This window comes from Sinocyclocheilus grahami, unplaced genomic scaffold, assembly GCF_001515645.1.
Source record: "Sinocyclocheilus grahami isolate Dianchi unplaced genomic scaffold, SAMN03320097.WGS_v1.1 scaffold28.1, whole genome shotgun sequence".
Lineage (NCBI taxonomy): Eukaryota > Metazoa > Chordata > Actinopteri > Cypriniformes > Cyprinidae > Sinocyclocheilus > Sinocyclocheilus grahami.
In genome coordinates, this window is record NW_015505207.1 from 745,472 (window position 1) to 771,886 (window position 26,415).

General features: G+C 36.2%; 2 protein-coding genes across 3 annotated transcripts in view; both read left to right on the top strand.

The window, feature by feature from the left end:
• The first annotated feature begins 1,069 nt into the window (after window positions 1–1,069).
• On the top strand, window positions 1,070–7,876 carry wars2 (tryptophanyl tRNA synthetase 2, mitochondrial). The gene is made up of 5 exons (XM_016256100.1): window positions 1,070–1,384; window positions 3,950–4,030; window positions 5,056–5,138; window positions 5,217–5,335; window positions 7,288–7,876. The coding sequence occupies exons 1-5, from the start codon at window positions 1,070–1,072 to the stop codon at window positions 7,734–7,736; spliced, it is 1,047 nt and encodes a 348-aa protein (XP_016111586.1). The 3' UTR covers window positions 7,737–7,876.
• Window positions 7,877–11,506: 3,630 nt separating this feature from the next.
• LOC107569339 (T-box transcription factor 15) overlaps window positions 11,507–26,415 on the top strand; it is a 29,939-nt gene continuing 15,030 nt past the window's right edge. For both annotated transcript variants that reach the window (XR_001606885.1, XM_016255420.1), the window contains exons 1-4: window positions 11,507–12,004; window positions 16,394–16,607; window positions 20,055–20,156; window positions 22,757–22,928. Coding sequence is in view for 1 of the 2 variants with exons in the window: in XM_016255420.1 (XP_016110906.1) it covers window positions 11,803–12,004; window positions 16,394–16,607; window positions 20,055–20,156; window positions 22,757–22,928 (690 nt within the window). In the remaining variant the exon portion in view is untranslated. The remainder of the gene's footprint in view (window positions 12,005–16,393; window positions 16,608–20,054; window positions 20,157–22,756; window positions 22,929–26,415) is intronic.

A 26,415-nucleotide genomic window follows, 5' to 3' on the forward strand; every position in this document is an offset into this window, starting at 1 on the left:
AAAAATCAGATTTTTCAGACATTCCTTCTTGTCGGTAGATGGGAGGTGCGATAGGTTGATTATTCCTTCGGTAGTTGGGCCTAGTGTTGTTTCAGCTTATGTGTGATTGTCTCAAATGACACCATTACCATGTCTGGATGGTTAATGATCGGCCGGAGGGGAAGAGGGGAACAACGCAAGGTGAGAACACACATGAACCAGGCTCCGTTCTGCCCCAAATCACTTCTGACACCTCAGAGAGGCCCTGTGCATTCGGGCCACTGCACTGCAATTACTCACCCAGTAATGGCATAAATAGCCTGATCCTTTCCTATAACTAGCTAATGACTTTCGATCAGTGATTCTATTCCCCTGGCTATAGGCTTCCCTGAAGCCAGACTGATTTCAGATCAGCCATAGATCTCAGATTGTATTTGGGCCCCAAAATAAGTCACCTCATACATAGCCATGCAGGTGTTCACGACTCTTTTCATGTGTGTTTTCCCCATTTTGAATGTTTTTATGTTGCAAAGTTAACCTTTTTATAGAGTAAAAAGATTATTTGGGATTTGTAGTAAGTTGTTTGGAAGTTGACGTAATGGAAATGGAAATTTGGACGTTTTGCATCTGAAGTCTCGGCCTGCTAGTAACGCAAAATTTGTCCAGCAATCAGCGGGCATGAATCTCTCTCTTTTTTATAAAGACTAAGGAGTAGTGGGCTTCCTTCTCAGTCCAAACATTTAAAAAGGACCCCTTTGTTTTATTCGTCCCAATCTTTTATATACTTTATAGGTTTATAGCATTGCACTGCTTTCTTCTGTTGCTGTTTTGGGCAGGACCACTACTGTGATTGTTATTCCACGACTGTATCACTCTTAAAAGCTGCTATTGGCTGGCTGTGAACTGTGGAGTGTTTTCATTGGCTATAGTGAAGTTCCGCTCTAGCACTCTCTCACCCGGTAGGGTGCTCTGTTAGTGTGAAACGTGCCTTGGATTTATCGCTTTGATAACATTCATAAAACTGCGTAGGGTGTCTCCTTTCTTGCTATATGCACATTGCACACCACCAACTTTTATGTCCTCTGTTTGAATGTTTGTCTTTCTTTTTAACAGAATTTGTCTCAAACATCTCTCTTTTTCTTTACAGAGCCTCCCTAAAGCACAGGTTTTCTCAGGAATCCAGCCTACAGGTGTTCCTCACTTGGGGAACTATCTGGGAGCTCTAGAGAGCTGGGTGGCCCTGCAGGACAAGTATAGTACAGTCATGTATAGCATTGTAGACCTTCATTCCATCACCCAGCCTCAGGACCCTCAGATGCTCCGAGAAAATATCTTGGACATGGCCGCCAGTCTGTTGGCCTGTGGCATAGACCCGACTCGCTCCATCCTTTTCCAGCAGTCTCAAGTGAGTTCTGCTTTGAAGACTTTCTTTTGCAACATATATTAAATCGCCTTATTTCAGGATTGTTTACACAAATATGAATATTTGGTCATCATTTAGTCGCCCTCATGTTGTTCCAAACCTGTATGACCTTCTTTCTTCTGCTGAACTCATTTTAACAAACTGTTTTTGGTCACACAATGAAAGTCAGTGGGGTCCAAAGCAACACTTTCATTGTCTTATTATAATATAAGATATTATAACAATATCTATTTTTTTTGTTCTTCCACATCAGAAAGAGAGTAATGCAGGTTTAGGATGACATGAGGGTGAGTAAATGATGAATTTTCATTTTGGGTTGAACTATCTCAAAATGCTTCTAGTATTATAGTTTTAAAGTGTGCACATCTTTATTCAGCCTTTCTGCCTAAACAATGTCAAAAAAATGTGGAAGGTACCTTTCAAATAACTTCAAAAGTCTCATTCTAAATAGGCGTCTGGTCATTTTATTGGGCGGAACTACTGCCAGTAAAACATATTTTCCATTGCCAAATATTTATTTAATGGATGCTGGCTTTAAATGCTTATTTTACCAAACCGATTCCTATCTCAACAAATTCTCAGGATGGGGAAAACGCACAGATTCATTTTCACGGTTCACTTCAAAGCGACCACATGAAGCAGAAAGAGGAGGTTAATAATAGATTTTACAGTACGCAGCAACTTGCTAGCTGTCCAGCACATTTTCTTTCAAATTGAGCAAGTTTTGAAGGATAACTATAATAAGTGTGGACATGTTCTTCCTCTCAGTCACCTGATATGCTTTCAACAGTGTGTGTTTGTGTGTGTTGTGCAGCAGAGTGTAAGTGTGTCTGGATTTTGTGTGTTTTCTCACTGAAACTTTACAGCGAGCATGTGAAAACCTGCACTCACACACTCCCCTGATTTTATTCCATTTTAACTTCATGCCACATATCTTGGCAGGACTAAAGACCTCCCCTCGAACATACAAGCTCAAGACTGTTCCACATGTGAAAATAATACCCTGGCCCAAGGAAAACACTCAACTTCATTGAAAAAAATGGCGACAAGCTAAAATCAATCGGATCTTAAGTATAGTGCTTGGTGTTATAGCTGTATGCGTGTTTCGGACATATTGCACTAGAAACCCTTTTACCAGAATAACATCCAGACAATAGAGAGTTATATGTACGTTTCTCGCAGACTCGCGTAATTGAACTCTGCGTAAATCTAAACAAATATGACCCTTTTTCACACTTCGGACTTCCTTTAAATTTCTTTTGACATATGTGTCTGAGGAATAATCAGTTTAGATTTAATTTGTTTCACTTACTATTTCTGTGTCTCAGTTGATTGCACAAATCTGACATATGAAGTCATCTAAGATATCCACCACCACTATATCATATTTTCTGCCGTGATCCCTCAGTCATCTTCATATCCGCTGTCTTACCCTCACATGTAGATTAGCTAGCTGTAATAAATATCTCTTTCAGCGCTGTTCCATAAAATCACGTTTTATGTTCGTTCCTCTCTGGGTTTACGTCAGATGCCTCAGAATCCTTTTGTGAGTATGAGAGATGGCGGCCACGTCGCCAGCACTCATAAAGTTTAATTCTCTGAAGCAGAACGATTTTGAAGAGTGTTTTTCTTTTGAATGTGTGTCTGTGTGCGTGCACACTCTCTTGGGAATTGTGCAGATTTCACAATGCCAATCAAATGAGCTCTTTCACATGATTTTGTAACAAGAGAAGGACTAGTTTGAGTACTTGTGATAAAGTATGACTGTAGAAAGGCCTTCATACTGTGCCACTGTGCACCTGTTGGGAGGTGAGGCATATCTTGTTCTCTTCACTGCCACACAGGGGCGCTATGAAGATACCTAGTTTATGTGTAAAGTGCTGTCACTGCATATCAAGAGTAGTGATAATTTGATAGCATGATGGTAATATATGTGTCCACAATAAAAAGAGAAACAATATTTTAGTTTTTTAATGGTGTGCCAAGTTCTTAGAAATTTACTTTTTGACTTCATGATGATCATGACAATTTTTTTTTAAAGATTTATTTTAATGACTCTAAAAATGTGGTGTAGCTACAATGTAAAAAGTAATAGCATATTTATATTGGTTTTGCAATCATCATGAATTATTAATTCAGAAATATAATTAGGATGAATATCAGTTTTGCTGGATTTACACTGAATTTTACAATCTAAACTTTCCATGTCATGAAAACATCAAACTATCTGAATAGTTAAGCTTGACACATTTATGAAGGTATCCAGGGGTTAGCGTATTCCCATGTTTCTGTATGTTTGTCATTTAATTTATCGGACAAAGGATTTTCAAATTATTCGTTAATTTGTTAAAAAAGATACCATCGAAATGAATTTTAAATTCAAAAATTAAAAACATACTCATCAAAGAAGATGTGTGTTCAAAGCATTGCATGTATGAACTGTACTTTTAATATATTTCAGAATAAATTGGTTGATAAATGAAATGAGAAATGAGCACAATTACAATTTTTTTTTTCTGAAAATGTAATCATATAATTACTCTGCAGGTCTCAGAACATTCTGAGCTCTCATGGATCCTAGGCTGCCTTACCAGCATGCCTCGTTTACGGCACCTGCCTCAATGGAAGGTAATTACAGCACATTTGTTTTTGCTGTTTTATCTGCTTGTGAGAGTATGTTAAAGTGCCCCTATTATGGGTAATGAAAGGTTCATATTTTGGTTTTGGGAGTCCCCAACAACAGGTTGACATGCAAGGTCAAAAAACACTTTCATTGTCTTATAATATGCATTTATTTTTACCTTATTTGCTCAACGACTCCCAAACGATTTGTTTAACGATTCATTTTTCCAAACCCCTCCTTTGCGTGACGCTATTCTGCGGTGATTGGTCTGATTGGTCTCATTTTCAATTCATCGTGCCTGTAATGCCTGATAAAGCAGCGTTTGTGAGCGCAGTGCTACTTTGTGTACAGCGTTACCGGGGAAACCGCTATTTTTACAGCTCCAAAAGCAACACCTAGTGGCAAAGAAGGAATTTGCATTTTCTTTCAGACCAACGGGAAAAGACCAACAAGTGGGCGGGCAATATGCTAATGCATCATGATGACACACTGCATTAAAGGTCATTTTCAAAAATCCATAATAGGGGCACTTTAAATAAAAATACACATTGATATATTAGAGCCCTTTAGTCTAGGTGGTAACATGCCAGTCTAAATGCTCAGGCCTCCCTCCTCTGTTTGCTGTCCATGTGGCACGGCGACAGGCTTTTCCTGTGCCGGTCATGAGGGTGGCGGACCTGGCAGGGAGAGACAGGGCTTGATAATGACTGTGATTCACCCAGAAAGGACAACCCTTTTATATTGCTGCTGATGGAGAGCTCGGCCAGAAGCCTCCCACCGCTGCAGAGAAAACACCTAGCTGTTTACTCAACAGCTGAGTGCATGTGAAACATGGCGGAAAGTGGCCTTTGGATGCTGTCTATGTGCGTTAATGTGGCAAAACTCAAGGGCATGATGTTAGACCTCATTGTAATAAGAAAACAAATAGACAGTTGCAGCCAGATGTAATGAAAGGTGCTTCAGATTTATTTCCAACTTTCCTCTCCGTCTGTCCGTCCAGCGGTAAATCCTCTGTTTCTTTTCCTTACAGATGAAGAGCAAGCAGAAGAACGAAGGCAGTGTGGGGCTTTATACGTACCCAGTGTTACAAGCAGCAGACATTCTGCTCTACAAGTACGGCCAGCTGTGCTTTTCGTGTGTTTTAATCTTATCGCGGTTATATTCTGATAGAGTGATGTTATTGTTGTGCAGATCCACACATGTGCCAGTAGGGGAGGACCAGATCCAGCATTTGGAGCTCGCCCAGGACTTGGCCCGCATCTTTAACAGCCAGTATGGAGAGTTCTTCCCAGAGCCTCGTGCCCTGCTCAGTATGTTTGGGAGTTTTCATTTTTACCTCATGACATTAACTTCCTGTTTTAATCAGCCTGTTTTTCTCATAAAGATTCACCTGAGCACAAACCCTGAAAAATGGAAAAGTAAGACAAATTACTCTGTGTCATTCAGCGAACACACAAATGAGTCAGTGCTCTCAAGTGTCTTCTCCAGCTCCCTGCTTTCCTCACTGTATGTTACACACACGCACAACAACGTACCCTTGCACAAAAAGCCGTGCGCACACATGGCTGGCATGTTGAATTGTCAGTTTGAGCTTCAGTCTTTCATTCACTGTAATTATCGCCATCATAAAAGCACAATATGAAACCAGTCATGTGTGCGATGGCGCTTTGATTAAAGGAGTGTTCTCGTCCTCCTCTATCTGAGTGATGGGGTAATAATGGATTTGGGGGGTTTCCCTATAGTGACTTCACAAAGGACCGGTTCATATCGCTCTTCTAACATGTGAAGGAAGACTGCGTCTGCATCCTAGAGCCAAAGCTAAAGAAGCCAAACAATATCTGTTGCCCTGAAACCAAATCAAAGATCCGACCGTTAGAGCCCATCTGTGTTGTGATTCCACAAAGAAATAATATTTACACAACCCAGTTGCTTTCCTGAGATTCTTCATTTCAGTCTGATTAGTGTGCAACCAGTGGTCGCTATATGTAATGCTAATTTACTGAAATGTATCTTATAAAAAATGGAAAATTGCATCCTACGATTACTTTTGTATTGAAATGGTTAGGCAGTATTGTAAAGGATGCTTTTCAAAGAAATCGATATTAAATAGCATGTTTCCTGCACCGCTTTTTGGCTGTGGTGGAAATTAACTGGTGAACAGTAAAAAAAAAAAAAAAGCCAAATTCTTTACTGAACTAAGTCTATCAGAGTGGTTACTGATTCAACATTTGATTCCTATTTTGTCAGTAACTTAACAGTATTAATATGCCATATTATATTGTATAGTTTTGGGATGTGTCTTATGCTCACCACTGTACAGTAAAATACAGTGACGTTTTACTATTTAAAATAACTGTTTTCTATTTTAATATATTTTAAAATGTAATTTATTCCTGTGTTGGCAACGTGGAATTTTCAGCAGTCATTATTCTAGTCTTCAGTGTCACATGATCATTTAGAAATGATTATATTATTCTTTATTATTCTTCACCTCTTTAATTATCATTCTTATTAATATCAGTGCTTGAAACAGATGTGCTGCTTAATATTTTTGTGGAAAGTGATATTTTTTTTCTTTTGAATTTTCTAAACCGCATTTATTTGAAATAGAAATCTTTTGTATCATTGTAAAACTCCTTACTGTCACTTTTGATCAGTTTAAATGTCCTTTTTGAGTAAAACTATTATTTTAACACTGTTAACTATATGACCCTGGACCATAAGTCGCTGGGGTATATTTGTAGCAATAGCCAAAAAAAAACATTGTATGGCTAAAAATTATAGATTTTTTTTTATGCCAAAAATCATTAGGATAATATGTAAAGATCATGTTCCATTAAGTTATTTTGTAAATTTCCTACCGTAAATATATCAAAACTTAATTTTTGATTAGTATTATGCATTAAGAACTTAATTTCGACAACTTTAAAGGCAATTTTCTCAATGTTTAGATTTTTTTTGCACCCTCAGATTCTAGATATTCAAATAAGTGTATCTCGACCAAATATTGTCATGTCCCAACAAACCATACATCAATGGAAAGTTTATTTATTCAGTATACTTATACTTATTTATTATGTATAAATGTATAAATCAGGGTCACATATAGTTAACTATTACCTGTGTATAATTATAGATATTTTATATATTATTATATTATAGTTACCTATTAACTATTATAATGGAAGTGAATAGGAAACTATAGGAAATATTCACTCAGCGCAGATGAAATGTTTAACTTATCTTGCTTTTTAACTCTCAGGTGGCACTCGAAAGGTGAAATCTCTGAGGGATCCATCTTCTAAGATGTCCAAGTCAGACCCCCAAAAGTTAGCTACAGTCTTCCTGACCGATACGCCTGATGACATTGTCCTTAAGATTCGCAGAGCTGTGACTGACTTCACTTCTGAAGTGACTTATGAGCCTGAGAGTCGGCCCGGTGTTTCAAACCTAGTCTCCATGCACGCGGCTGTGTCTGGACAGAGCGTGGAGGAGGTGGTCAGGCTGGCTGAAGGTATGGACACTGGACAATACAAGAATGTGGTGGCCGAGGCTGTTGTACAGAAGCTGCAACCCATTCGGCTGGAGATCCAAAGACTGAGGGCTGACAGAGGGCATCTTGAGAGTCTGTTAGCCAAAGGAGCAGAGAAAGCTCACAGCCTCGCAGCTCCTGTGATGACGGAAGTCAGAAAACTGGTGGGCTTCTATTAAGCCTTTATAAACTGTGAAATGCAATGAACTCTTCTTTGTCTGTGTTAGATTCATTCAGTTTACTAGTGAAAACGTTTGGTAAGTAAATTACACCACTGTCACAGATTACCCATGTCTGTTCAAACACTCAGTTTTGTTTGGTTTCATCTGTTTTTTTGTCCATTTTTATTTAAGCAAATAAATACATTTATTTTTATTTATTGTCATATTAATAACATTAGTTCAAAATCATTTTCAGTCTCACACGTGCCTCAACAAACACATGCTGTGCAGGAGAAACTGCAAGTCTAGCCAACTCCATGTCCGTTCAAGGCCGCTAGTTGACATAGTAGGCACCTCACACATGCACTATGCACGAATGGAGTGATGGAGCAATTTGTGCTTGTTTAAGGATAATGTTTTAATTGTATTACGCTGTTTTTTCCCTTGTAAGAAAGTATCTGTGAGGAGGTGGCAAGATAGTCTGTCCATTAGGCAAAGTAAAATTATAAGGCAGGGCAACTAAATTCCATGCATTACCAGAATTCAGAGTTGATGCACTAATTATTATGTTACACAAGACTTTATACCCATGTATCCCTAAAAACAACAAAGGAATGCAACATATAAATACATTTAATATGCTCCTGTCTACCTTTTAAATGAGTGTATTAGGGAAAATTCATGAACGAAAAAAAAAGCCTACATAACTAAAATATAAAAGATACACAGGCCAGAAATGATTTGTTGTTATATATTTAAAATAATGAGTTATGCATGTAATTTTCAATTGGAAAGAATTTCAAATCCTTCGTCTGACGTCTTTCATATATTCACAAAAAAAAAAACATTTCCTGCTTTATGACTTAAGCTTTATAAACTTATTTGCTCTGAAATAATTCTAAAAGAAGTCATCATAAATCATGAAATGAGAAAACATCATTAACTCTACCCGCATTTTCTCTGATTCTTTAAACTGCAACTGAAAAGGTTTCCAGCGTCATGTGCTACACAAACATGCATTATTCTCCAAGCTGTGCTCTGAATTTAAGGATATATGGGAGGATTAGGTGGGAAGTTTACTCGTTCCACGGGACAATTAGTGATCAGTCCAGCAAAATGAATCGTTTGTTTAGAGCAGCTTTTTTCGCTCTCTGTAATATATGCTGACGGATGGCGAAGAGCAGTCACTTGTTATTTGACAGTATTTCACGTTACTCTTCGCTTTGATGTGTCATTCATTTTCGACTTGTTCAAATGCGCTATTTTTAGCAGATGAGGTTTGTGCCAGGTTTGTACCGTTGGTATAGTCTCCATATGTGCTGCAAAATAGAAATAGGCTAATAGCAACTGTGCAAGCATGCTTACTTGCCAATATTCGATTACGGGAGAAAAATAATGAGCAAAATGATAACAAAACGTGTCCGAAATTTTGTAGGGTTTATCATAACAACCCATGGACAGTGTGCTAATCGAATGCAGCGCTCATGATACCAAGCGATGCGCGGTCAAGTGTGTGTTGAGTTAGTTGGGTAATGGCTCATGTGATGTGAATGTTGTAAGCCCTTGAGCTCTTTTTCTGAGGGCAGGGGGCAGCCTTTTTTCTCTAATTAAGCGTTAATAATCATCAAAATATACTACATTCAGCGACGAAGCAATGGAACTGCTGTCAAACCGACTTAATTAACATGTCCTTGGGAAAAGGATACCGTGTGTTTGGGAAACGTTAATTCCAGTGAGAGTAAAGCAGAGTCCGTCTAATGAGACTTACCGCGAATAGACGATCTTCCTTGAGACCTTCAGTCTGTCCATTTATAATTAGCCTAAAAACAATGTTTATTTATTATTATTATTATTATTTATTTTGTATTTTTTGGTGAGGCATTCAAAACAGGACTGCGTGTAGCCAAACTATTTTATCCACACTTTATTTAGGCTAATTAAGAGCATCTTCACTAATAAATCAGTGAACAATTAAATAGCCTAAATAAGTTATGGAATAGGAAAATATTCAGTTTTCAGAATAACGCACGGTAAGAACTTACCAACTACCGATCCTATTAAAATCACTCTCTAAGGAAATATAATTGCTATCATTGAAAACTAAACAATTAAAAAGGTTTTGAATACCGTTTCGAAGTGAAATCAGGATTTCACAGAGAAAACGGGTTAAACTTAAGTATAGAGTAAATCAGCTCATTAGTAAATGATATATGGGTACATGTGGTAGCTACGCTTCAACGACGTATTTGATAAATAAAATAAATTAAAATAATAAAGTGTAATTAAAGTAATAAAAGATAAATCTCTAAATGCATTACTAGGAAAAGCTTCAAACAGGGTTTGTGCTTTAAAAGAGGGAGGCTCTACTTTCTGCATTTTATTAGGCTACATCAGCCACTCGCGGTAAGGAATCAACGCCTAAACATTGAAAGTCTTTTTGTAAGTTTATTTATAGTAAATTTCTTCTAAATTGCTCTATAATTTCTCTATAGGCTAGTCGTTTTTCGTCTCTTACTTTGAAATCTTATTTTTAAATAATTATTTACGTTAAATAAAATATTTATTGATAAAATATTTATTGACTTGTTTCTAATGATGAATGTGCTTCTGTTCAATCGACTTTACAGTTTATTACTATTTTGTTGTTATTTTATTGTGTGTTATTATTTTGCTATTTGCCGACAATTCAACTTTAATTATTGTTCGTTATTTTGTTCTACACAATAAGCAAAACATTATAAATAAGCTAAATATGAATAAATTGAGCATAGTCATTGTTTGAGCACTTACCAATTTTAGTAGCCTAATATTTAATATCAATATAGTAATATGCTGTTAGGCCTAATTGTTTGGTAACAATCTTGATTAAAAAGCATGAAACTATTAGCATTGATTTAATGCCCTAGCTATTTATTTTTTATAAAGATTCTCACGTTAACGTGCCATTAATCCTATTAAATTGCAATTAAATTAAATTAAATTGCACGAAGATAAAACTTCAGTTTTCCTATTTCATTCCAATTTGAACCAACAACAGATTCCGGGAGCCAACAGAACTCGTGTTAATATGCTCTTGACACTTTTATATGAAGCTTAATTAGCTACCACAGTATTCCGTCTCTGCAAATTGCATAGAAAGCCTACACATGCACTCACTTGTTTTCAATAATTGATTACAGTGAAATTGAACATTTGTTTAACAGTGAAAGTAGGCTATTGGTGCTTAACACAGGCTACACAGGGTGATGATATTTTATTATGCAGAGGCAATCTGTATTCATAAAAACTTTTTGTGTGATTCAGTTTTGTGGAGTACAATAAATCTTTAAAGGAAAGCTTATGAAAAGCACCTATAAAGTCTTAGACCAGGTGTAGCTTTATTGTGGTATTTATCAAGTTTAATATTAACCAAAATACGTCAAATAGGTAGCTTAATTTTACAATGACCCACCGGGACGAATGACAAAAACGTAATATTGCTAATGATACGAACTAAAAGCGGATTGTTTTTTTTTTGCTAAAGGAACAGAAGCAAATGTTTTCAGAACAGATAGCAACTTAATCTGCTTGTTAAATCGAATGAGGTTAATTCACTGTAAGATGGCCATCTCCAAATTCCAGCATAGAGTTTCTCCACCATGCTTGTTATTTCCCTCTTCTTCCATTGGACGACATATTTTGGCTCTTTCCCTTCCTGCGTTTCCTATTGGTCGTGCTGGACTTGACAAACACTGAGAGGGTTGCCCCTAACGCTTCGAAAAAAGTTTTCCAGAAGTGAATATCAATCAGAGAGGACTCAACGACAGAAAAAGAGACGTGGAGAAGTTGGACGGAGACTCAAAACATCGAGATATATTAACAAACTATCTCCTCGGACAAGGTATTGAGCCAAAGTCTCTTCGTTGGTAATGGGTTCTTTTATTTTTAAGCCTTTAAAGGGCATAAATTAGACTTGGGTTTGGATTACCGTCGTCACCGGAGACCGAAATCCACCCGTTATAAACATTTTGCGCGTGCGGCATTCCTGCGCCTGCCGCCTGGACGGAGTTTCTATTTATTCTCCGTTGGATTTGCAGTGGGAGAGATGAGTGACAGGAGACGATCCGCTGCTGCTCTGAGTTCACGAGCGCACGCCTTTTCGGTAGAAGCCCTGATCGGGACAAACAAGAAGCGGAAGCTCCGGGGCTGGGAAGAAAAGGAACTGGAGCTGTCTATGGAGAGCCTCGCGAGCAACGGACAATTGGAAGACGGCGAGGATCCTGCTAATTGTCTGGATATCGATCCGGGTTAGTGCGTGGTTACATGGCAAACTGAATTGAATAACATCCCGTATAACATTTGACTGCATTTGCAGACTAACGTTTTGCCCTGGAATAAAATGTTTCAATTAGGCTATAGGCCAGTGAGCCCAAATGTCACTTTAATTCAGTAAAGCATTAGTTTAAATAATATTGAACAACAGTTGTTTTTATTGTTAAATTACTTTGCACAAACTAGTTAAAGCTATATGATCTTATGTCAGTGAAATTTAAATTTAAATTTAAAGTCCTATTTTTTTAGACAAATCCAAAAGAAATTAAAGTACAATAATTCATGACAGACAAAAAATAGTGTTGGAATACCACAGATTTCATTGTTCTAAAGTACAAAATTGCATTCTACAATAGAACATTTGTAACTCGTGATTTATTAATCAAGAAAAGGATCGGTGTTTTAGTTCCGACTAGAAGCAAGTGAATTAATTACAATTTAGTGGTGGGTTAAATTTAGGGTAATCCATACTGTCAAATCTTGCTCTTGTGTTTTATTAGGTCAAAAGAAGAGCATATGCCTTTATACAAATTATTTGGAAATATGAACGCTCAGTTTGAAACTACATGTCAGTGAAATTTAAATTTAAAGTCCTATTTTTTTAGACAAATCCAAAAGAAATTAAAGTACAATAATTCATGACAGACAAAAAATAGTGTTGGAATACCACAGATTTCATTGTTCTAAAGTACAAAATTGCATTCTACAATAGAACATTTGTAACTCGTGATTTATTAATCAAGAAAAGGATCGGTGTTTTAGTTCCGACTAGAAGCAAGTGAATTAATTACAATTTAGTGGTGGGTTAAATTTAGGGTAATCCATACTGTCAAATCTTGCTCTTGTGTTTTATTAGGTCAAAAGAAGAGCATATGCCTTTATACAAATTATTTGGAAATATGAACGCTCAGTTTGAAACTATTCCCTGTAGATGTCAGTTTGTGCCTGTTATGCCCGTCTCCAGGTCGCCTAAAAAGATAAGCGCTCTTATGAGTTCACGCTTGCTGGCGCTCACGCACATGTGAGTGTGTGTGTGTTTCTTGGTTTCATCGCTGTAGTTCAACTGTTGCAACGTTAGTCATCACTTCATTAGTCTCGCTTCAGAAGCATTTGCCATTAGGCAGACCATTAAGTCCCACACAACAGGCTGCTGACTGATCATTCTGTACATATTCTGATATAGCCCTCTATTGACGTTGGATTTAAAATATGACTATTCGCCTCATTTTGAAAATAATGGTGAGCACAGATAGACAGAAGTTATTTCAGCATTTTTCAGAGGAGGACGAAAATTGACACAGGTGAGTAGGCCTATCCTTATAACAAAAAATGTAATTGAATTTTTTTTTTAAAGGACAACTGTCAGACAGCTTTTAGTAGGTTACTTTAATAATGAACAATATTTGATTTTGATTTCTTTGAGATTGCACATTTTGGGCCAACAGGTCACAGTAGGCCTCCATGTGCACAGATAACGGATTGTATTAGTACTAAACCAACAGTAACAGCAGAAATAATGAAACGTAATTTTTTCTCGTCGAACTGTAAAGCATTGATGCAAATTATACGGAAATCCCAAATTTTGCGTTAACTTATAAGAAGGCCTAATAAACGTAGACCTTTAGGTAGCTATTCTGTAATATAGTGACACTTACAGGTTGGATGGTAAGTGCAGGTCATCGATACATTTTAAATAAAATATTTGAATTACTTAACAAAGCATTTTAACTTAACTGCGCAATGCTCATGTTCTTATTTGGCCAAACAGAGAGTCCATATAGTGGAATAGAACATATTTTTTGCTACAGAACCCGAAAAAAGGACCACATTAAATTGTCATTTAACGGCACAATAATTTAAATTAATCTAAAGAAATGAAGTTAATCTTGTCCCACGCGCATGCATACAGATAAACTTCTCATCTGTCAGAGGTTGATATCCTCAGACACGGATGACTTGATTCTGTATTTGAGTCAGTTTCTGCTTCCCTTTGGGTGAGCACAAATTGAAACATCTCTACGTCTTGGAACAACAGTATCTAGAGTTCTACGTAGGTCCCATCTTAATTAAATTACAGAGAAAAATATTTAACTAGCCTATAAACTTTTTTATTTATTTATTTATTTTAAAATGCATTTCAAAGTCTCACGTCTGCGTTTTAGTGAAGCTGGTAAGGCGCGAATCAACAACAGGCTTTTATGTTTTTTAATTGTAAATCGTAAAACGTTATAAATTAGAAATAATATTAAGACTATTTTTAAAGACTAATTTCTGCCGGCCTTGATTTTAGGCTTGATATCCATCCTCTCCTAATTACCCATAATCTATATATATATTTTACATCATATTTTATATAGCTAGCAGTCATTATTCAGCACATCACTGACAGTTTAATGTAATATGAGTTTAGCTTTGCTAAATGTGCTTTTCGTAGCCTAAGACGTTTTGCAATAAATAAACAAATTAAATAATGCGCTATTTACTTTAATGAATCATACATTAGATAAAACGTGAACAGAGTTTTATGTGTGATACAAACCAAATATTAATAGTAAAAGGTGATGTTTTATGAAAATACATCCGTAAAAATATGATTTGAGTTCTGTATTTGTTCATACTTAAATTCTTCAATAAATACTTAGTGAATAGGCCTACTCCTAAAGTCTGCCCTCATGTTAGGTTTGCGTTTTGTAGTTTTCTAAGTGACGTTCCTTATTCGGTGTCATTTAAACCATCATATTTTACCCCTCGCTTGCATAATTCCCAGAGAGACGGAGTCAAAATGAAAGACGACAGATGTGTACATTTAAAAGGAGTCTTAATCTTTATTTTTATTACCTCCCTCTTACATGAGACTGAATGAAGTCCAGCGGAAACAGGTGGTTCTGTTCCTGGTGGATTGGGTTACGCTGCAATTTCATGCTTAGTTCGCCTCTGTCCCAAGAAAAAAATAGGTAATTCACGACTAATTCAAGCTCTTATATGGCGAAATGAATTTGTTGATGTGAAAGCAGCGTGCTGCAGTATCAACGGGCAGAAGAAATTAATCTGCTATTATTAGTAGGCTATAATAACCTACAAATTATGTGTTTGTATTTGCGTCATTGTGTGAACTCATTTTTACGCATTCACTATGCAGTCATAAATTACAGAACACGTTTGTTCGAAGTAACCTAAATGAACTCCAGGACAGTTGGCTGATTAGTCAGCATTGTCCATGTTAAAGGTGAAGTTTTTATATTTGTCACTCTCGTATTTTGAAATGATCCGTTATAGTTTGTAGTGTTCCGCTGACGCTGGTAGCAGTTTGTTGTGTTATGTCGTAAGTAGTAACTCTGGCAGAGGGTATAGACTGGTGGAATGGCTCAATGACAGCAGCTCAGAAACGACAGCACATTGACTGGTTTGGATGGAGATGAGGACATGCCTGAGAGATCGCGTGAAAGAGACGATGGGCTTCATTACTGTAATTACGCTGATTGAATCTCTCACGAGGTTGATGAAAAGTCGGACTCGGGCTCTAGGGCCTCAGAGGGTTCTGTGCTCGGGGTGCTGGTGGTTTGGCCAGGGCTGCTGGCCAGTCTCTGCAGTTGGTCGCACAGCATCATTTGCATGACATAGCAACCCGGCTCATTTCAATAACCTTTGTAGGTTCTGTAGACACCTGAATAATAAAATATGTAGATAATTAAACCACAGAACATCGATTTCTTTTGAGTTTTCTGCTTAACTCACTTATTTGGCCTTTTATCGATGGTAGAGCCTCACATAGCGTATAGGCCTATCTCTGCTTATACTTTAGTCTTTAATCTTATTAGGCTACTATACTAACATGCCTAAACATGGTAAATCAAATGGGTTTGATGTGGTAATTCTAATGATAATTATTTTGTTTTAAAACGTTAGACAAAAATTAGTTAATTAATTTTAAAGGGTTGTTTTTCCTGCATGACTGTCAGCTACGTTTCCCCCAAAACATGGAATCAACCAAGAATGAGGGCATAAAGATCAAAAATAACTTTTTTATTTGATTGACCATTTCGTTTAGGCTATAAATATTTATAATCAACTATCTTCTAACTATCTTCCCACGCATGTCCAAAATCATCACACGCCATGTATTTTCTGAAAACACTAAGAAATATTCTAAAGCCAAGGTGAATCAGATTTTCCGCTTTTTTTATTTTGCTGATTTTTTTCATTTAACATTCAAAGGCCGCAATCCATGATGGTCTGAGCGAATCCAAGTCGTTATCCTTTACGGCTGCAGCTGATCTGGTTCTACCGCTCAGTATTGTCAACAGGCCTCCCGAGGCCTCCTTCGTGCTGCCGGCGTTTATAATGATTTTATTTATTCGTTGAAGATTCAGAGGCCAGCCCGGGCTCCGACGGCGAGGGTCTGGCGGAGAGGACGTCGTGCTCCTTCGGCTCCCCGGCGGACCTGACCCCCACCGCCTGCGACCCCTCACCCTCAGCCTCAGCCTCCATGGAGGAGATCCAGGTGGAGCTGCAGTGCGCTGACCTGTGGAAACGCTTCCACGACATTGGCACAGAAATGATCATCACAAAGGCAGGAAGGTAAACCTTTTATGAAATGTAAAAAAAAAATCTAATTTTATGGAGGAGAAGTTCAACATATTGGATCAGACAGTGGCAGCATATTTCAAAATATTTTATTCATGTCTCTGATATAGCCTAGGTAGCTATGTTTTACCAAATTTAAACAAACATATATAATCGTGTGGAATGTGGAACCAAACCTCTGGAAGATATGATAAACAATCCTGGGTCACTATGGCGCTCCCTTTTTTTGTCCGCCTGTTAAAAAATATTGAATAATATGAACGGAACTACTTTGGATGCACCTTCTGCGTGATGAACATGTTTTTGGATTCTGAATTTAAGGTTTGAAATACAGCAAAAGTCTAATTAAACGGTTGAAATTATTGACAGTGGCATTTTGCATTAAAAAAAGTATTAAAAGTAAAAGTATTTTGCGTAATGTTTTATTAATATTTCTTTTAATAATAATAAGCGGTCAATCATACAAAAATGTGATGAATAATCAGATTTAAATGAGTGTGACATAAACAACATGCTTGAAGTCATTTTTTGTTTGTTAGGAGTCAAATGAAAACCCTGAAACAAAAAGAACGTCTGGGTCAAGGTCATTAAGTGTATTATTATTATTATTATTATTATTGTTGTTGTTGTAAACCACGTATTTCTACATTTTATAAGTTTGATTGTGATATTCATGACACAAAATTAACAATATTTGCAATTTTTAACCTTAAAAACATATTTGAAGACTTTTTTTGTTTGTTTAAATATTAACAGAAATGTTCTATTTTCACTCCAATAAAGGTGCAAGGAAAGTATTTTTAGTAGGTCTATTTTTTGCTTGATGTTTACACCACGTCTAAAAAAAACAAGAATATTGACGTATCTTTCAGTTGATTTTTCGAAAATGTATTAAACCAATAAAGATTAAACAAATATTACATTTAAATTCTAGTTATTTTATTTATTTAAAACGTTTTTTTAATAACTTTTTTATCATCTCGGACATTTGTCATAGACCCATACATGCGTAGCATAGGCTACTGTCTTTTTTCTTTTTGACGCGCAAATAATCTCAAGGTACCATAAGATTGTTTGGCAAAGGGATGTGGCTGCGCACGCGGGGACTGAAAACATGAAAACTCTGTTTTGTGGCCGCTAATGTGTTACACATGGGGGCAGAAGTACCTAATCACAAACCACAACCTATGCCATGGCGAACTACGGTAGGGCTATTCTGATACTTAGCCTTATAACAGGACAACAACAACTGTTTCTAATTAATACATTTGAAATATGCTTTTCGTTTTCTTGCTCTTTTGGGCGTCAATTACAGCCCAAACCGAGCATATAACTTAACCTAAACAGTTCACAGTAAGACCTTTCGCCCCTTTCTTTGATTGCCAGGTATTTCCGTGCCATTTTTACACTTTATGATCAAACCAACATGAGAACATGTCTCCGTTTATTGGTGTAATTCCTTGTCTTAAAACACAGGGTGAACTTGTACTTAAGAATACTTCCTGATTGCACTGGATGGCTGTAGTAGAGATTATTAATAGAAGTCCATGTTGTGGCTTAGGCAAGTTACCTTAGGAAGAAAAAAATGGACCTCGTTAAATGAGTCCATTGCAAAAAAAACATAACTGTGTACAAAACTTGTACCTCCCAGTTTACAGAGAATAAAGCTTTAGAATGTATAACGATAACGAATATCCGAATAGGAATCGGATAATTCAGACAGGCAAAGGGATGTGGCTGCGCACGCGGGGACTGAAAACATGAAAACTCTGTTTTGTGGCCGCTAATGTGTTACACATGGGGGCAGACGTACCTAATCACAAACCACAACCTATGCCATGGCGAACTACGGTAGGGCTATTCTGATACTTAGCCTTATAACAGGACAACAACAACTGTTTCTAATTAATACATTTGAAATATGCTTTTCGTTTTCGTGCTCTTTTGGGCGTCAATTACAGCCCAAACCGAGCATATAACTTAACCTAAACAGTTCACAGTAAGACCTTTCGCCCCTTTCTTTCTCGGCGGGATTGCCAGGTATTTCCGTGCCATTTTTACACTTTATGATCAAACCAACATGAGAACATGTCTCCGTTTATTGGTGTAATTCCTTGTCTTAAAACACAGGGTGAACTTGTACTTAAGAATACTTCCTGATTGCACTGGATGGCTGTAGTAGAGATTATTAATAGAAGTCCATGTTGTGGCTTAGGCAAGTTACCTTAGGAAGAAAAAAATGGACCTCGTTAAATGAGTCCATTGCAAAAAAAACATAACTGTGTACAAAACTTGTACCTCCCAGTTTACAGAGAATAAAGCTTTAGAATGTATAACGATAACGAATATCCGAATAGGAATCGGATAATTCAGACAAACACAAAAATAAAAAACAACAAGAAACAATTTTTATTTCTTAAATTTTTTAAAATCTGAATGATAAAATTAGCATTAGAAAGATTTGTTCAAACTATTAAAATTTCTCACTCAATAAATGTTACTGTATAGCTATAGCTATTGCTTGGCCCTACACGACATGATGTTTTCATCATCAATAGACCCTTTCTTCCGATGCGCTGCTGCAAGAAATCCCGAATGTAGCCATTTTTCGTTGGAACAGTAAACAATTTTGTTTTCTCCAGAACCATTCATCAAACAACGTAACTCGTGTCCAAACTGTTTACCAAGTTATACTATATGTATGTATAGTATACATATGTATAGTATATGTATTCATTTGTATGTTTTGTAAAAACTAGAGCCTGAAATAATTACTCTGATTTTAAGGCGAGACTGCATGAATAGCCGCGTGTATTTTATGCCCATGCTAATAATAACCCTATACATGTAGAGGTGTAGGGGGTGGGGTGAGCGACCAGACACTTTTCTCTCATTATGAACAGAGATTTACGACCTTTAAATGAAAAGACAAAGAAGTTGCTTTTGAAGTGTAAAATGGGGAATTAGCCAAAAATGTCTTGTTAGACATGAGTCACGTTTTTAAATTGGGCCCTTTTGTTCAGTTTATTTAGTTTGTTTGAACTAATTTATAGATTGTTTTTGTTCTTTGATTACTCTGCTTTTCTAGCTTTCATATCTTTTTAATTGATCAAAATGTATCTGAGTCCTGCTACTATTTGGTAATGGTTTTATAGCAATTAGATTATAGCAATAGATTATAGCAATAAAAATAATTAATTTTATTAGTTTATTTTGTCTGCTTTTGTTGGTGTCAGAGTGTTGTATTTTTCAACATAACAGACATCACTGTAACACACTGTTCTTATTTAAATGATTAAATTAATTGGCTTCATCTAATTCAACTTATTTACATTTTGTGTATCATTATTTTCTAGCATTTTTAGATCATCTTACTATATTTGTCAATGCTATCATTAGACTTATTAGTTAAACATGCAATTACAATCTGCTCTGTTACAGGAGAATGTTCCCTGCTATGAGAGTTAAAATCGTGGGACTGGATCCACATCAGCAGTATTACATTGCCATGGACATTGTACCAGTGGACAACAAGAGATACAGGTAAGCACTGCTCCAGAGAGTGTGTAGCGCTGTTAGCATGCAGTGAGAAAGGAGGAAAATAACAATATGAACGGGAAATTTGTCTATAAACTGGGAAGCTGATCCCTCTTGAAATGGGGTGGGAGATTTACATGAATAAGCAACACTGACGGCAACCCTGACAGAGTTGCCATATCAGCATTGAAGGTGGTGTAGTGTGTCCCTGTGATTTTGCTCTCACCATGACAACTTTCCATCACACATGCTTACAGACAAGCTTTATTTGAATGCAGCTAAAGCCTGCATGTACGGATTGCAGTAGTGCACTTGTCCTTTCCATAATTACATGTGCCTTGTTACAAACTTAAGTCTTCCCAAATTAAGTTGATTTTTATTTCATAGTAATTAATAAAGACCTAATGATCAACATAGAATTGGTTAGCTCACCTTGTTTCTTCCTAACCATAATTCCAGAAACGCATCTGATTTTTGTTTGTATTCAGTGAAACTATTTGAGTTGTGTTTATGCTTTAGTCCCACACGCTGATGTCTGAGAACAGAACTGGAAACGGCTGAAATCTGTACTCTGTTTCAGAGGATTAGAAGCAAAAGGAGGATATATTTTTCATTAGTGAAAAAATTTAATATAAATAATTTAAATAAAATGTGTTTCTGTTTTTCAAAACTTTAAAGGTCTGCTACAATTTATGCAGCAACCCAACATTTTCTCATATTTTCCTAATTTAGTTTTTTAAATAAACACAAGAAAACATTGTGGATGTTACTGTATTAATTACATTGTGACACTTAAGTGGACAACGCAATACTCTTCCAGTTAAATTATATTTAGATTAATGTATGCATTTACTGAAAGTAAAACCACAGCCATTCGAGGATTGGCCTTGAAGACAACCATTTAGAGCACCCCAAATATCATGGAGGATTTTAGAAGCCAAAAGATCTTGTAAAATTAAATAGGATTTTCTTCCTGGCTGGGGAATTTACCACAAGGCTTTGCAAACGGAGCAAAGAGCTGTCACTGGAATGCCTCATGTGTCTCGAGGGCTTGGGTCTGGAAACGCAGCCTTTATTGGAATTTACTTACTTTACTTAGGCGCACTGCCCTTTTCAAGGGACATAGAGTTTATACTAGACTTGTTAAATCTTTCTTTATGTGTTACTTGAATTACTTTGCTATTTAATGTGGCTGTTTGGTATGGCGTATATTTGAGAGAAGAAGTAAGAAAATACAGAGCGGCCCAGATTTTCAGATTCCTCTTGCAGGCGCTCTCTAGCTAATGTATTCACAAATATCCTGTGTGTGTGCTAGCCGTCCTTCCTCCTTTCCCTTTCCCCATCTAAGTGTTGCCCTGTTTGTCTCGTATTTTTTTCTTTGTCCAGCTGTCAACTTCAGGCATGCCCATCTTTTTCATCTTCCATATTTTTTTTCACACAATAAACGCACATGGTGCTAACTCAACTTGATGTGAACGCTCTGATCCACACTTCAGGGTATCACTTACTCTGTCAGTAAAGTAACCCAATATATAACTTGGTCTATTTGCTGCTGTGTCGTGTGCATGAGAAACTATTCAGAAAAAAATGGTTTTAGATTAAAGTCGAATCTTCCTGTTTTGTTTCTGCATTAGACTGAAGGGTCCTTACAATTATAATAACCCCATTTTTGCTTTTTTTTTCCTTCATCTAAATATATGTAAATGATTTTGCATACAGTGTACTGCATGTGTTAAATATTGCTGGACTCTAATGGGCAGTCGCTCCACCATCTGTCCAAAAAGGTGTCACATAAAGTTGGATCTTTATTGATTGTGCTAGTGCCAGATGGCAGATTTATGAAAGATGAAAGAGGGCTAATCAAATTTCCAGTCCTTTTTGGTCTTAGGTTTCCCTTTTCTTTAACACTTTCCCTGCTACATAGAGCATAACCCTAAACAGGACTCCAAACAGGAAATTACAAAAATGCCTGGCACTATATGCGCATGTGTGTGAAGGACAAACAATGTGTGAGTGTTTTTGTTAAATCACACATTTTTTATGGATAAATAAGACCTTTATCTATTTAACTTTAGAGCAACATTCATGTCCGCAGTAGTGGGGTGCTCTGGGAGAGAATAAGACAGACACGGAGGATGTTTAATGCTGCCAAGCAATAACAAAAGGGGCCAAATGAGAATTTTGTTCATGTTTGAGAGCTGGATGATGACTTTGGCAGAGGCGTCGCAGTTAAGCACTTTCAACTGTGTGCATGGCCAGAACTAAAGGCATCCAGCTGTGCCTCAGGCAGTCAGCTGAGGAAATGCCCTGCAAACAGCACTTTAGGAGTGCCCACATGTATCAGAGCCTTTTCAATGCTTTCCATTAATTATGCTAATGTAAACATACTTTACCTTTTAGCACGGGTTAGTATTTTATAATAGTCCAAAAAACAAGGTTCAATAGGATATTTTGTTTATCTTGAATTTATATGGTCTGTTAGAAGTGTTTTGAACAATCAAAAGTTGGATGTATGTGTGCATGAGTAATTTTTGGTATTGTTAACAACACTGACTCATAGGCCACAGGAACAGATCATCATGGCAATTATATGCTCATTTTTGCAGGTATGTGTATCACAGCTCAAAGTGGATGGTGGCGGGAAATGCGGATTCGCCAGTGCCGCCCAGGGTCTACATCCACCCGGATTCACTGGCTTCAGGAGACACCTGGATGAGACAAGTGGTCAGCTTTGACAAACTCAAACTCACCAACAATGAGCTGGAGGATCAAGGCCATGTGAGTGCACACTTAATTACAGTTAATGTAATGCTGATGTCATTGTATATACATACACTAGTGTTCAAAAGCTCAATTTTATTTAATTATTTTTTAAAGAAATTAATACTTTATTCATTGCTTAATATTTAACACATTAAATTGATCAAATGTGACCATGAAGACATTTATTAGGATTTATATTTCTGTTCTTTTGAACTTTCTATTCATCAAACAATTGTGAAAAATATGTATCATGGTTTCCACAAAAATAGTTTTCCAAAAAAACTGTTTTCAGCATTGATAATAATAAGAAATGTTTCTTGAGCACCTAATCAGCATATTAGAATGATTTCTGAAGGATCATGTGACACTGAAGACTGGAGTAATGACTGCTGAAAATTCAGCTTTGCAATCACAGGAATAAATTACATTTTAAAATATATTATTTTAAACTTAAACAATATTTCACATTTGTTTAATAAAAGCCGCTTTGGTGAGCACAAGATACTTAAAAATCTTACAACCTCTGATTATATATTTGATTAGTAATATAAAGTAAAAGCCACCAACTCATTATACTACAAAAAATACAATATTTGCACATTAAATGTATGCGTTTGAGTGAGGAGATGTTGCATACACCTGCTTATCCACATCACTGTATTCATAACACACACTAGTTGATAGATTACAACCCCCCTATCTCCCCAAAAGACATCTGTATATTCTCTCAAGCAAGAAAATCATTATTCAGTGTATTCTCTGAAGAACTGGCAAAACTGGAAAAAGATTGATTTTATTGTACTTGACTGATATTCCCAATGCGTCTGTGCTGAACAACAGATGAATACATATGGAATGCATGCACATGTTATTGTTTGGAAATACATAAAATGTTTTCCCCCAACATAAATGAATTGTTTTCAAGTATGTTCTTCGAAACTTTGGTTTTTGTGTCACTGTTGGAGTGTGACTTTCTTGTGCCTGGCTCTGGTCTGAGGCATTGTACTACAGGAGTGAGTGCACAGGGATGATTTTATTATCAGACCATCAGAAGACACTCTCATCCCCAGCACGCTTTGTTAAGTTGTCATGGTTGTGTATTGTTCAGTGACAGTGAGAAATGGGGTGATAAATCCAGCTCTGTCCAGAATAATGAGACCCACAAGAAAAATGTGCTTAATTTGCTCAGTATGGTTTTAAAGGCTTAGCCCTTATGTTTTCTTTCAATGTTTTCTCATGTTTTGAGATTGACTGTTTGTTCTTTATGAAAACCCAGTGTTTAAATGTAAAACTAAAATTAATAAGTTGATATATTATAACTGATATTATGTACGTATTGATATAGGCCTTATCAAAACCTAGTTGGCAGATATTATTCAAACTCAATCCTTCTGTTTTAACATAAGGTAGACGTGCATTCAGATAAGTGATTGTTTTGCAGTGTAGTGTAATATTTTTGCTTGGGGTCTCTAAGCTATTGTAACATAATTCTTCATTTAAGGCAAGACACTGCAGGTGAATAGGGTAAAAAAATAACTAATAGTTATCGCCTTACTTACCCAGCTGATTGATTACATTGATAATTGCAAACATTTTTTGTATTACAAGTTTTCTAAAATGTTAGGTTTAAATATGCAAATTAGTTATTATTTAATGAAATATGCGCAAATTTGCATACATTTCTAGTACAAAAATCTAAACACTGGATGTCAGTTTCAAAATTTTTTACATATTAGAGTCAAAAGTTTTTATACAGGGAATTTTGGGTATCTCATTTTTGTCACTCCATAATTCAGAAAATGCTAAATTTTCATAATTTTGGGGGGAATAAAATGTTGTATATAATCAAGCAAATTATATATGAACAAATCCCTCTGTAAAAACCTTCAGGATATAGACAGGAATACAAATTGTAAGTTCGGTGTGTGTAAGTGCTACTGAAGTTTAGAAGAAAAAACGAATTTTGAGAAAACTGCCTTTAAAAATATGTATTGTAATTGAAATCTATTGACACAAATAGACAAAGTGCTATAGAAGAAACAATTAAAAGTGTCTTTTGGATGTTTTCTTTCCACTAGTCTGAAAAAACAATTTATGAAAAACCAAAAAGCCCAAAATCTCAAACTTAACAGGTGCATGAAAAAACAGTGTTTTTGCCTGCAGTGTCTCCCCTTAATAGCATGTAATCAATTTTAATATGTAAAATGGAAATTACTCAATCCAATTATGACTACATTATTAATTTTCATTGACCACAACCAGATGCATTCGATGTGATATCGAATTCCCATCATGCACTGTAGCATGAATAATTCTCACTATATGTGACCCTGGACAACAAAACCAGTCTTAAGTCGCTTGGGTATATTTGTAGCAATAGCCAAAAATACATTGTATGGGTCAAAATTATAGATTTTTCTTTTATGCCAAAAATCATTAGGACATTAAGTAAAGATCATGTTCCATGAAGATATTTTGTAAATTTCCTACTGTAAGTATATCAAAACTTAATTTTTGATTAGTAATATGCATTGCTAAGAACTTCATTTGGACAAATTTAAAGGCGATTTTCTCAATATTGAGATTTTTTTGCACCCTCAGATTCCAGATATAAATAGCTGTATCTCAGCCAAATATTGTCCTATCAAAGCTTATTTATTCAGCTTTCATATGATGTATAAATCTCAAAATAATCGAAAAATTGACCCTTATGACTAAATACTAATTCCATGATAATACTATGTTATCAGTATTGGTGGTGTTGTGTTGTTTTTTTAAACTTAATTGTTTATTGTATGGAAAAGTTTTACTCAATTTAAGTTAAACAAATGTTTTTAACTGTATTTTTGTTGTCTGAAACAGAGCAATAATATTGTTTGATTAATGTGACTATTTGTTTTTAATTGTAGCCATTTAGAGTAGCCTATGACCAGTGGAATAGTGCTGTTGGACTGAGGGCAAGGAGTATAGAGTAATTGCACATGACAGGCTGCGTATTCTTTACAGAGAGATACAGTGTATCAGTATTTTAGATGCAGGTTGGTGTGGGTCAAATAGTTGCCTTAGGCCACGTCTGCGAACTTCGCTGCTCTACTGGCATCTCCTCTGCATATGGGGCTGTTTTGACTCAAGTCACTGATCCTATCACTCGACTATTCTGACAAATGTAATAACATATGGGTGTTACAACTGCAGCAGGCTAGTGTTTTTTCAGGAAGAGGAGAGGGGACTTTTCTTATACCACAACCTCGTAAAAAGAGACTTTCTTTTTTGTTCGCCTGGAGGGCGAGCGAGGGCCGGAATTGAAGTTAACCCTGGAACGTCCTGTGTGGGACCTCTGACAAGAAATCATTTAGATTGGAGTTTCATCGCAAAGACTATTGAAATATTACTGATGTATAATTATGTGGATGCTTCTACTTCAATATTAGAATTATATATGTATTATTTATATATATATATATATATATATATATATATATAATTAATTAATTGTATTTAA

What these genes read in the sequence shown, in the direction of transcription:
- wars2 (XM_016256100.1), top strand. Translation starts at nt 1,070, where the DNA reads ATGTTTGTCTTTCTTTTTAACAGAATTTGTCTCAAACATCTCTCTTTT. An exon ending in TCCTTTTCCAGCAGTCTCAA is followed by an intron (nt 1,385 to 3,949) that starts GTGAGTTCTGCT and finishes ATTACTCTGCAG; the next exon opens with GTCTCAGAACATTCTGAGCT. An exon ending in AGAGCCTCGTGCCCTGCTCA is followed by an intron (nt 5,336 to 7,287) that starts GTATGTTTGGGA and finishes TTTAACTCTCAG; the next exon opens with GTGGCACTCGAAAGGTGAAA.